The 13453-nt window shown below is 38.5% G+C and overlaps 1 protein-coding gene across 2 annotated transcripts in view; it reads left to right on the forward strand.

Annotated features, from left to right (window-relative positions):
* FER (FER tyrosine kinase) overlaps nt 1-13453 on the forward strand; it is a 728481-nt gene that overhangs the window by 198665 nt on the left and 516363 nt on the right. For both annotated transcript variants that reach the window (XM_053701530.1, XM_053701531.1), the window contains exon 10: nt 11135-11324. In XM_053701530.1, coding sequence (XP_053557505.1) covers nt 11135-11324 — 190 coding nt within the window. The remainder of the gene's footprint in view (nt 1-11134; nt 11325-13453) is intronic.

The raw sequence follows: 13453 nt of genomic DNA on the forward strand, positions 1-13453 counted from the left end.
GAAGAAATCTTAAGAGAAAAGCCTAAGATAATCTTCTGTAAATCACCTAACCTGAAAAATATTTTGTCAATGAGCTTACATCAGGAAAGACATCAAGGATGAAATGTGGTTAGCTGATAGGAATTTAAAAGGATTTTTTAGATGTGGCATGTGTAATGGGTATACTCAAATTATATGACAAAACATATTGAACTTTTCCAATCTAATGTGGGCACAAAAATAGTATAGCATATAACAATTTATTACTTGTAATACCAGAAATGTACACGTCCTCTGAGAGTAAGGATAGCTGAACATATCTGTAACATTTAATAAGGGAACTAAAAAACATCCACTATCATTGCACTATAAGAAGACACAATTGTAATTCTTATACTTTAAAATTTATGGGGATTGCAAGAGTATCACCACATTGGAGAGGTGGCGATACTCTAAATACTCCTAACAGAATAGATATTAAGTGGATTTTTCAACTAGAAAGCTAATACCTAATCTAAAAAAAACTTTAAAAATACAAAAACAAAGAAATGTAATTTATCTAAAAACTTAAAAAATTCTTATATGGCTAAAACTGCCCAGGACATTCCTTGTTCCCAAAGGTTAAAATAATGTGCATACAAAGAAAAAAAGGGAAGTAGTGCTTATACAAGCAATTAGGAGTCAACTGCTAAAAATACATTAATTAAATAATCCCTAATATTCTATATAACTCGTGACAAAAGCTGCCATAGGCGAAATGCGTAGAGGTGTAACCTTGTTTGGCAAATCTGTGAGTCACGGCAGAGCGCATCACAGCAAAAGCTGGGAGCGGTGGTTTGAATAAGGCAGGCCGTTTGTAAAAAAAATCAACTAACGAACCAAAGCATGAATACTGGAGGTCCGGCCTAGTAAAACAGTGTACTGGAGACAGAAATACCATTACCTAGTGCTACATGGAAAGATAAATATTACAAGATAAAGTACAGCACATTCTGGAGATAAGTTGCATCCAAATTTGCATCACTTCATATTGTGTATAGGCTGGATGCCTTGATCACATGAGAAGTATAGTGATATTCCAGATCGACAATCATTCTGGAGCAACCCGCAGACCTTCATACAGCATTCTAAAGGTGGACCTGCAACTCAAAGTAGGGAAGTGAGCTCACTGGAAGAATTTTTAAACAATATAAGTACTTTTTTGATTGATATATTAATTTTATTGAAAAATCAAGCCCATTTATGCATTCAGAGAATCATTACATACTTTAAACATTGTATGGTACGGATACTCAATAGACTACAATTGTTCCAGAAGAATATAGAACATTTGTTAGTTCATTACAAGGGCAGATTGTGTTTTTTCCTCTAATCTTTTTTTTATATATTTTGAATATGAGGGATTTTTTGAAATAATTTATTTTTAGTGATTAATCCTAATTGCTTGTATTAGCGTTCCTTCTCTTTTTTTTTTTCTAAACCCCTCCCCCCCCCCCCCTGAAATATGCCACTTTTTCTAAACTGTTTTAAGAAACCGCATCTTATCTATATATGTACACTGATGTAGTCATACAATCCCAAATATTGATTTCTCGTATGTGTTCATATGATAATGTATCAATTACTCCATTGGTAATAGATACCTTAATAGAGTAATTTGTACATGTGCAAGTAGATTTTCAAATAATCCTTTAGTAATATACATATATTTAAATATACAGATCCATCTTTTAACCTTATAGGTGTAAGTGCATATAGATTAAATGTCCTTCCATTTCTAATGATGTGTATATATTTTCTTGCAATAACATGTTTGCTATATAAAGTGTTAAGCCAAACATTTACCAATATGATTTTTAATGCCTTTAATATCATTAATAAAAAAATACTACAAATATGGATTCCAAGTATGAACTAGAACCAATATGGTGGTTTGTCTCATGACTGGAAGTGACATAATGACACAAACGGGAAACTGGAAATGATGTAGAACAATGCCGGAAGAAAGAACTTGGAAAGTATATTAAGAAAAGGCACCAAGATATTAATGACAACCAATAGGAACTCTTTTTTTTGGTAAATAAACATCCAGAACTGAAATTTGATTAGTATCCTTGAGAAAGCTGTTTCATAGTAAACCCGCGTCAGACTAACACTGATATCCAAGAGTACTTAACGAGACAATTAGGTGTTTAAATTGGAACTTATTGCCCTATGTAAAGACTTTGATACAATAGTTTCCATTGCCTATTGTATACCATTGTACGGAAGGAATTTTTATAATTATTGTATTGTTTTAATAAACAAGCTTTTTTTTTTCCAAAACAAGATCTGTGTATCAGGAATTAAGAAGAAATTTAAGAAGAGGGTGGGGGGTGGGATCCAGTCTTAAAGGGACATTATACACTCATTTTTTCTTTGCATAAATGTTTTGTAGATGATCTATTTATATACCCCTTGAAGTTTTTTTTTTTTTTTTGTTTAAATGTTTAGTTTTGCTTATTTTTAAATAACATTGCTCTGATTTTCAGACTCCTAACCAAGCCCCAAAGTTTTATGTGAATACTGTCAGCTACCTTCTCCAGCTTGCTCCTGTTTGTGTAAAGGGTCTTTTCATATGCAAAAGAAGGGGGAGGGGGAGTGTCTTATTTCCCACTTGCAGTGGGCTTTCCAACTGCCTTTTCAACAGAGCTAAACTGAAAGCTTCTAAGTAAGTTTTTAAACAGTTTTATACTGGATTTTTATATCGGTATCTGTGCATCTTATTCTTTATAATGGTGTCTATTACATGCAGTTATATGAAAATGAGTGTATACTGTCCCTTTAAGCCATTTTTAGTGTATATATATATACACATGGGATGTTTCTTATCAGAGGGGGAGGTCTCTCCAGGTAGCCAGCATAATTTCATGGGTGCAATTTGGTTGCTTTTATAATAGGGAAATCTCTCTAATAAGGTAATCAACGGAGGAGATCCATTCCTCAATGGTTGGTACTTCTTTTGCTTTCCATTTTTTGGAATGCGCTTTTTGGCTCCTGTAAGCATCATCAGGAGAAGGACCCACGCATGTGTTTCCCTGATTTTGGGGAGAGGGAGGAAGAGTATTGTTTCTAGTGTTTTTGGGATTAGTGTTTGTAATTTATCTGATATAATTTCACTTCCGTCCAGAAACCCTGGAGTCTCTGGCACGACCACCAAATGTGAACAAGCATGCCAGATTCTCCGCAGCCTCTCCAACATAGGGGGCTTGCAATTGGGAAATATCTATGTAGCCTTACCGAGGTTAAATACCACCTGCATAGCAGCTTAAGTTGTATTTCTTGTACAGTCGCTGATACTGAGGAGCGCTTAGCTAGTGCAAATGATTTAAGCCAGTCTTCTCTGTCTATGTCATTATTGAAGTCTCTGTTCCAGGCTATGGTGTAAGTTGGTAATTGTGTTTCTGGAGGTAGATGTTTATATACTAAGGATATCAATCGTCTCATTGAAGTGGTCATGGTGCATAGATGTTCAAATGGATGAGATCTCTTGTAAAAATATTTTTGTATGCATGATGTGTTAGATAGGGGGTTAGCTGGTTGTATCTCAACCATGAGGAGAATATTTTTCAGTGTGTTTTTATCATATGTTGTTGTGAGTGTAATCGCCAATTTTTAATGGCGAAATGGAAAGTATCTGCCCTCAAGCTATAAGGTTTTCTGATACGTGTTCCCAGTTTGTGGTATAGTAGATCTGGATTTTATATAATGGGTATTAATGGCGATAGTTTAGCAGATATGTGTGCGCTAGTGGCTATTAGTTTATCCCATTCATGCAAAATTTCCATGTCGTAGAGATGTTGAAATCCACGCTAATGTGCCAACGTTGTTCAGTTTGAATATTTGAACTTCTAGTCTGACCCACACTTTGTGTGGTGTTGTGTGACCACTCTATTAACCTTTGTAATAAGATTGCTTGCCTATAAGTAACCAGGTCCGGGAATCCTAGCCCTCTATCTCTGGGAAGATACATTGTTTTCCTAGGGACTCTTGGTTTTGTGCCCGTCCAAACAAATTGTTCAATGATTTTTTGTAATTGAGATAGGAAGTCTCTAGGTAAGGGGATCGGAATTGTCTGTAAAATGTATACAATACGTGGTAAAATGTTAATTTTAATCACCCCTATTTTTCCTAGCCACAAAAGTGGTTTGTTTTTCCATGAAGATAGATCCCTAACTATTTTGTCCCTTAGTTTTGAATAGTTGTTCTTGTAAAGATATTGTGGGTTTGTTGAGAGGTCAATGCCCAGATATTTCAACTGTGATTTGGCTATAGGGACCTTGTAATTTGTTTGAACAAGTTGTATGTGTTCATGCGGTGTACTGATATCTAGGAGCTCTGACTTTGTGAGATTGAGGTGAAAATTTGAGAGTGTGCCATAGAGTTCTATTTCTTTAAGAAGTTCTGGAATGGAAGAGTCTATATTTGTGAGAGTGTAAAGAATATCATCCGCATAAAGTGCCTGCTTAAGCTCTGTATCTCCAACTCTAATTCCGGTGATTTTAGGGTTGTTCCTGACTTTATGTGCTAACTCTTCAATTGACAGGATAAACAAAAGAGGATAAAGAGTGCACCCCTGTCTAGTGCTGTTGGTTATATGGAATGTATCTGAGAGTTTTTGATTTACCCTAACCCGAGCATTTGGGGGAGAATCTAAGACAAATGTCATGTTTACAAAAGAGTCTCCAAAGTTCAGGGCGCAGAAAAAGAAGGCCTTCTCTGCATCTGTTGAGAAGAGAGCCATAGGCACTCCTTCAGTTCGGGCATAATTTATTAATTGTAATACTTTAGAGGTATTGTCCCGGGCCTCTCTGCCTGGAAAAAAAACCCATCTTATCGATCGATATTCGGTTTGGGAGGTATTTATTTAGGTGTTTTGCCAGGATCTTTGCTAAAAGGTTGACTTGTTTTTCTGGGGTATTGGAGGATTTTCCGGGTTTAGGAATGTTTGTAATATGTGCTTCTAGCATTGAACTGGCAAGGTGGCCAAGTTGTTAAAGAGTTGGAGCATTATGGGGGCCAAAGAAGTAAAGAATGTTTTGTAATATCTTGGTGTAAGCCCATCTGTACCAGGGGTTTTCTCACCTGGTAGTTCCTTAACCGCCTGAGCTAATTCTTCCATTGAGATTGGCATGTCCATATTATCGACGTCTGCCTGATCTAACTATGGTAGATCTAGAGTGGCTAAGTAAGCCTCTATAGCTTGTTGTTTAGATGATAATACTTACTGTTTTGTGTCCCTGTGTCTTCCGCTTGCTTGAGGTTATATAGTGTACTATAATAAGAATGGAAAGCATTTGCTATCTGTTTGCTACATTTTAGTGATGAGTCGTCTGCAGTCTTTATACAGTGTATACGTGATTTAGGTTGCTTTCTGCATTTTGATTTAGCTAATAATCTCCCTGGCTTGTTGCCCCTTCATAGTATTGTTGTTTGATTGTTAAGGCTTTGTGTTGGAAAGCTTCTAGTAAATGTTGTTTAAGTTCATCCCTGGTATGGGTGAGCTCCTTTCTGTTGTCTTCATCAAGAGGGTTCTGTTTGTGTTTGAATTCTAAGGTTGATATAGCGTTTAACAGTTCTGTGTTTTTCTTTGTATTGTTTGAGTAATTGTGCTTATCTTTGAGAAATTCACCACGCATCACACATTTATGTGCTTCCCACATATTTTTCAATGAGGTGTGTGTGGGGTCATTATGTGATAGTCCTCCAAGGATTTTTGCAATTCTGTCTGAGGGGTTTGTCTAATAACAAATCAAGTCTCCATATGTATACTGTTGGGGGATGTCAGGCCATTGAACGGGGCATGATCTGACCATGTAATCGGGTCGATATTGCATGTGTTAACCATATCTAATCCCGTTGTGTCTGTAAAAATATAATCAATTCGCAAGTATTTATTGTGGGAAGGTGAAAAATAAGTCTATTCTTTGCTTGTGGGGTTCAGTGTTCTCCAAATATTGTGCAATACTAAGTCCGAAAGGGTTGTCTTGACAGATTTAATCGTTCTATTGGGAATTCTAATTGAGCCATTAGAAGTATCCACTCGGGCATCTAAAGGTAAATTTAGGTCACAAGCTGGAAACACTGGGCCCTTCGCATGATCTTTCAGTACCTTTGAAACGCATTTAAGAAACGAGTGCTAGTCAGTGTTTGGGGTATATATTGTTGCCATTGTAATGGGATGGTCATAGAGCATTGTGGTAAGGACAGGAAATCTCCCCTCTGTGTCTTTTTCAATATGTGTTGGCTTTAGGGGGACAGATTGATGTATAAATATGCCTACTCCACATTTCTTGGACGTACCAGAAGCAAAATAAGCTGTGGGCTATTGTGCATTATACCATTTTGGTTCCCTTTCCTTACGAAAATGTGTTTCTTGAAAAAATATCACATGGCTGTTTAAATTGTTGAGTTCTCTAAAGGCTATGGACCTTTTACCTGGGTTGTTGAGGCCCTTTGCGTTTATGGTGGTGAAGTTCAGATCATGTGTTCCAAACCTGCTGGCTTGGCGATTCATTCTGTAGGGAGAGAGAGAGAGAGAGAGAGAGAGAGAAAAAAAAAGGGGTGGGGGGAGAAGGGGATTGAAAGGGAAGAGTATGAAGTCTTTAGGAGTAGGTTAAAGGTGAAAGAAAAGAAGATGATGTAGATTAAGATGAGTAAGATATAGTTAAATAAGATAGCTGATACACAAGGCGACAGATATATAAAACAATTGGTAGTCGGTTATCTCTATTAACAAGACAATCAAAAGATTGTCTAAACAAAAGGCAACCGTATATCCGTTAACAAATATAATAGGGGTAGTAACCTTTTAGCAAGTACAACTTGGTCAAACATTATATGCTCAAGAATTGTGTTTCCACAAACCTGAGTGATGGATTGATTATGGCAAATGGGGAAGGTGTTATGGGGATGGGAAGGAAAGATGGGGTAAATAGGTAGTTATGTGTCGAAACGTTCTTGATTAGGGAGGTATATATAGAAACATGTAATTAGTGTGAGACAATTCTTCAAGTTGTAAGAAAATTGGTTTTAACGAGTTTACTTATATGTTGGGGAAAAGTATTGTTGGGGTCCTCTGGCGTATTTTCCCACTAGTGCTTGAATCTTTATCTACCTGACTTAATATCAGGCCTGACAATTTTGTGTGATGTGTCTGTACCTCAATTAATTGTTTGTGTGTCATTCTATAGTGTAGTGGTTTATTTAAAGGGGGTGTTTTTAGTCTATTTATATGGTCAGAACTAACCTTCAAGTAATAGTAGTGTGGGGGATTAAATCAATAACAGGGGGAGTACATCAACACCCTAATACCAACACATTGTGAAACCATCTCTGATATCTATTTATAGAAGTCATCTCATTTACAATGTCCTTAATAAATCGCTTTAGGAGTTTTCTAGGCATAGTAATATAAATTTTAAAAAGGATACTGTGTTGCTCTGGTAAAAGAGCTAAAGTTATCTATCTTCGTCCATGGGCTCTATCATCAAGTTAAGGAAACTTGGACGGTGCAGAGGTCTCCAGACCTGAGCTAGTTTGGGATTGCTGCTGGACCTCTTCCAAGGATAAGTCTTTGTAGAAGGCCTGTAGATCAGATACAGTCTTATTGTTGTGCGTGTCGATTAGTGATATTGTAAAACCCCAACGATATTGTGTTTTACTGGACCTCAATCTTGCAGTGACATGTGCAAGTTCCCTGCTCTTTTGCAGAGTAGTTAGCAAAAGGTCAGAGAGCAATTGTGTATCCTCACCTGCATCTGTTAAGGGTATTTTGCTCTTGCACATTTGAGGATTTCTTCCTTGTCCTTTAAATTCAGGAACCGGACGATGATGTCCCTGGGGGGTGCTTTTGGTGGATGTTTTGGCCTCAGGGCTCTGTGGGCCTGCTCCATTATTATGTCAGGTGATGTGGGTGTCCCTTTTACAGTACGAAAAAGACTTTGTAGATATCCCTCTATAGATGGTGGATGTATGGTCTCATACACCCCTTATTCTCAGGTTGTTTCTTCGGCCTCGGTTATCGAGCTCTTCTAGCTTGTCTGTAAGTGATTTAATCGTGTCTAGGTGGTGTTGGAGTTCTGTGGATGTTTGTTGGATGGAGACAGTGTTGATCGCCGGCGCTGCCTCGACCTGTGTCTCCCTTGTATCCAAGGCGTTAATGTCTTTTCTTAGATCTCTGAAAGGCTACGCATTTCCTGCATTACGTTTTTTCGAAGATAGGTTTTGCAGATCTTCTTTAGTAATGAGGTGTTGTGTCTGTGAGTCAGGTGAGTGTAGTTGTGCAGAGGTTGTCTGTTGGTGGTTAGCTATATCTTCTATTGTTGTGGTGCTAGGTTGCTCCACTTGCTTTAAATATTTACTAAGTGGCCAGGTGGATGCACTTTTGTCTACGTTATGCTGCTTTTTGCCAGGCATCCCACTGCCAACCCTCTTGTATTAGTCCACGGTGTAGTCCGGTGTGAGTATAGTAGTAAACACCGTTAGTGTAGATTACACAGCCTTACATCAACTTATTTAGTTGTTGGATATATTTCGCGTATAGGCCTCAGCATTTACAGATTGTGGCTTGGAGATGCTTCCGACAATTTGTAAAATAATTAGTGGTAATTGAGGGGTTAGATGTTTATAATTTTGTGGCTAGCGTGTATCTGAGGGATACCTGTGTTTAATATTTTGCTATCTCAGTATGCGCTGTTAAATGAAAGTCCACAGGTTGCTAGGAATGGCGTGTACAGGCCTCAGTATGGCCCCGTGGTTAGTCTGTTGTTGGTTTATATAGCCTCTTTCGTGTTAGCTCCACTATAACTCTCTGATTATTGCATTAGCCACGATCTTTGTCAGTTATGTTATGGCAATGTGAAGAGGGCTATATCACCCAGTTATGCAAGATGTTAGAGCAGTCACTTCTGTGGTAGGCCTGCTGTCTAATTATTTATGCTTTTGCTGCATAGTTAACAGTGAAGATGGCCCTGCGTTCTAGATAACGTAGTCTTCTGTTTATCGGATACGGTAGGTTAGGGCTGTATGGCGTGCACCCACATCTGAGTGATTATGTTAAGGGTGTTGCTGGTATGGCTGATGTCACTGTGTGGTACGGTGACTGGTTTAGGATGTTAGGTCCGCCTAGAACATCAAATTTTCCGGTGCTGCAGTAATGTGGAGCTTGCTTGAGGGTTTCTAGGTCGCATACTCTCCGTTTGCTACAGGAGGCCTGTAGATTGTCTCTCAGCCGTTGCGTACATCAAGTAAAGCAATGCGGTCTTACTGTGCGGCGGTATCGCGCTATAGCGCCGGTTACAGTTTCAGGTTGACCCCTACTACTTTAGCCCCATCGAGGGTAGGTTAAAAGGATTATGGATGTGCCATAAATATTGATTGTACTGCTTTAGGGATCAGGAGCTCCTCTAGAACACGGCTATCCACCTGGGTGGCCAAGCTCCGCCCCTCCAAAAATCAGTAAGCAAGTTTTTATTTTACATCCGGATGTTGGGCTGGTTATGTGCCGAACGTAACTCTTCCTAAAGCACGATTGAGCTTAAGAGTGAGTTCAATAAATATATCTAGTTGATGGTTAAAAAGTGGTCTGTACTATGTTTATTTTCTCATTTTAAAAGCCGTTTTACAGATTGTGCCTAGTGGAGTGCCGGTTGTGAGGTGATCACAACATTGTTGTTTATCAATAGAGCTTGTGAAAGTTCATCCACTTATGAGTAAACTAAGAGACATTATTTAAATAACCTGAAGGAAATTGAACTACACTATTGTGGCATTTTTTCCTTTTGAGGTGCAGTTGTTACATCTGCCAATTGAACAGAAGAATCTGAGGGAAAGGGTATCCACTATATTAGCAAAAATAACGTGTTTCATTAACGTCCTTGAAGTCCATGCTTGTCAAATATATAATATCTAGCTGTTATTGGATTATCTAGTCATGAATATGTCAATAACAAAAGCTGTTTACTTCCTGGCCTTCAATTTCTTTGAAAGAAGTCAACAAAACTTGAATGTTGGAGCTGAAGCTAAATTTATATGAAGAAAATGTATCTGCTGCCTCTGAAAATATAACTATATGGGTCTATTTTTGTTACTCTTTTTACCGTTTGTTGCTTTACTGCTCCATAGTGAATGTCACAAAAGGTTGCTATAATTTCTATATTTTGACTCCAGACTCGATGTAGAACTCACTAGGCTTCCTTTGTACTCTCTCTTGCTAGGAAACCGCTATCCCTTGGTGTTGGGGCCTTTTATTAGTGAAGTTTTGAATTGTTTTTCCTCTCATAGTTTCTTCCCTAGTAAGCTGTAAATTATGGTAAGATGAGTAAACATGTTTTTCTGTAAATCTCAGAAATAGGAGGGCAGTTTCAGCTTTAATCAAAGATTTCAGATTTTAACTTTAAACAAACAAATAAAGTTCTACTGAGACTTGATCTAGTAAGAGTGCTAAAGTATTGCATAGAAGCTACTAATAATACCAGAAGAGATTGATTACCATTTTGTCCTACATCCAGAAAGGGGCAGTAGGCTTTAAAAGCTTATTTGATTTTTTGAGTTGCTTGTCATATCTTAATAACTTAGGAAGAGGTCCCATACTTTTTAATGTGAAGACTTATTCTGCTGAGGCTGTGGCCTCAAATATAGCTAGTTATGATGAAGCTACTGTTAAATAAATGTGCAGTATTATCATCTTTTTGTATGTATACCCTGAGAATTCAGTATGATTGATTCTTTAAAAACAGCATGTGGTAGAAAGTTATCTGTCATACCTAGATAAGGTTTTTTGTTTTTTCCTTCTCAAAACCTGTGCCTTAGTATATGTTGCTTTGGAATTTTTGCTACTGTTACAGAAAGGGATTTATATTTGCGCTATATATGTTCTCTAATATTTGAATGGTCTTGTATCTTCTGTCTTGTTTAATTGTGTTCAGTTTTTTTAAAATATTTCCTTCCTTACTCTAAAGGAGTCCAAGATGCTATAGTTATAAAGCATCTAATAACTCCTTACCACCTATTATCAAAGTATTAAACTGTGCTAACACTCTTATGTGAAGAGATTTTTTTTTATTTTGTAGTTTTATCTATTACAGATATGTTTTGTTTTTGTCCTTTGCCACAGCATTGTGCTACTGCTTAGCCAAAAACAGGCACTTGAAGAACTCAAGCAGACAATACAACATCTTAAGTGCACAGAGGCCAAAATATCTGCTCAGAAAGAGTTACTGGATCAGAAAGTACAAGAGAATGATGGAAAAGAGCCACCCCCTGTAGTAAATTATGAAGAGGATGCAAGGTCTGTCACTTCATTGGTGAGTGTTTGCATTTTATGTATTCTCTTATGAAGATATGTGTATGTATGTGTATATATATATATATATATTTATATATATATATATATATATATATATACACAGTGTGTGTGTGTGTATATATGTATATATATATATATATATATATATATATAAAAAAATGTCTTCATAAATGGAAAGAGTCCACAGCTGCATTCATTACTTTTGGGAAATGAGGAGGCAAAGATACCCCAGCCAAAGGCTTAAATACTCCTCTCATCCCCCCAGTCAATCTTTGCCTTTCGTCCCAGGAGGTTGGCAGAGAAGTGTCAGAAGTTTGTTTTGTCTCTTATGGAGGGTAGTACTCCTCGACATGGGACGGGAGTTTAAAGTAATCCTATCAGTCTCTCAGTAAGGGCCTGGATGAAAGTTAGAGTCCGGAGATGCAGGGAGAGTCTTTCTGCGAAACCATCCCGACTCAGATTAACAGCTCCACAAGCAATCAGAGTTGTCTAACTTCGCTTCGCTGCCTGCTTTCTTCTCTCAAGTCCATGGCGGAGGTGCTGCTACTTTTCGTCACACTTGAAGGACAGTGTTCCTGTTCCACGGTGTAGATTCCGGTAAGATCATTTAATTTTACTTCATCAGAATGTACTGTAACTTATTTGCTTCCCGTAAGGTACTATCTTGCGGGACTTATTAAGTATATAATATAGGGCCTCAGTGAGGCTCCTTTGGTATCTTGGAATCAAGGGTTAATATCTCCCGAGGGGGATTATTGAACAGGGTTTTTTTTTAATCGTTTGTTATGTGATTCAAACTTCGTATGTGTAGTGTTAACTGGGCTTGCGGCTTAGAACATAAGGGCCTTTGGAAGTGACGCGACCTTATGATTGGCGCACTTTTTTTTGGACTATACGGTTCACCTTGTGACTGGATGTGTTTACGTTCTGGTCTTCCATTTCCGCATTCCTGACTGTGTGGCGACTGAAAAATTCTGGTCTGGTTCCTAGGAGGTGGTGAGTGCCCCAGCCATTGTGGGTGTCAGGTGCCGTTTAGAATTTTCTTTAGTCCATATTATTATAATCTCTATCTGGTTATGGAGGCTTCTGATACTGAGAATGTGAATTGGCCCAGTTGACACAGGTCATCAGTTATGTTTGATATGTTGTATTAGAGCGCCTTGTTCCTCGGACTCGGAGAATCAAGGGTCTGCTGAGCCATCCGCCTCTGGGGGTTCTTTTCTCTGAGAGGCAAGTTCCCTACCGCTCCCTACTACTACACATGCGGGCAATCCAGATTATAATTATCCCTCCTTGCAGGGCGACTTGTTCCCCCCGGAGGTTGCAGCTCGTTTTCGCTTTCACATATTTTTGGCGATTATGCGTCCAGAAGTTTTATTTGCATTTGTGCTCATGCCCTATTGTCCCGGGTCTCACTACCTTGGGTGGGCCTCTACAGTTCCCTGTGGGTGTAGCTGTCCCTGAGTGTTGTGCCTTTCTTTACAGAATAGCGCGCCTCCGTGTTTTACTCACACGTTTTTAAGTTATTAGAGGATCCTATCCTTAGCGGATACGGGAATCCGCAGTATTCTACTTCAAATGGCTCACCTTATTAGACATGAGGGGATGACGTAATCTCCTGATTGTCGGTTATTGAGATCTTTCCCAGTTTTTGTTGGAAGATCAGGGTTCTGTTTGGCTGGTCTTGCGGGTATGCCTGTTTCTTCTTTCGGGTGTTTACCTACGGGTTGCCTTATATTTTCTTTTATCCGGCTAGGTTGACTTTTATTTTTGATTATATGTGTCCTTCTGGAACTTTCTGGACGCCTTGTGGCAGTTTGAACGCCTATGGGCTCTAGTGTCTTGGTTCGAGATGCCTTAGCTCCTTTGGAGCGTTGGACTTCAACATGGGGTGATCTCTTCCTTGGGTCGGGACTTGTGAGGTGTTCTCGTTCTCCGGGTTCTTCTGGATATTACATTGATACCTCCCTGTGGGTCTGTTTTTTATATCAGACTGGGTGTTTGAGTTTCTGGGATATTGTTTGTTTTAAAAAATCGGGAGCTCGGTCATCCCCCTGGTTTTTCCGGTTGCTGAGGCTTTTGCTCAGCGTTTTTCCTTGTGGATCCCGTTGCAGGTTGTTGCCGGTC

The sequence above is a fragment of the Bombina bombina genome, chromosome 2 (assembly GCF_027579735.1).
Source record: "Bombina bombina isolate aBomBom1 chromosome 2, aBomBom1.pri, whole genome shotgun sequence".
Lineage (NCBI taxonomy): Eukaryota > Metazoa > Chordata > Amphibia > Anura > Bombinatoridae > Bombina > Bombina bombina.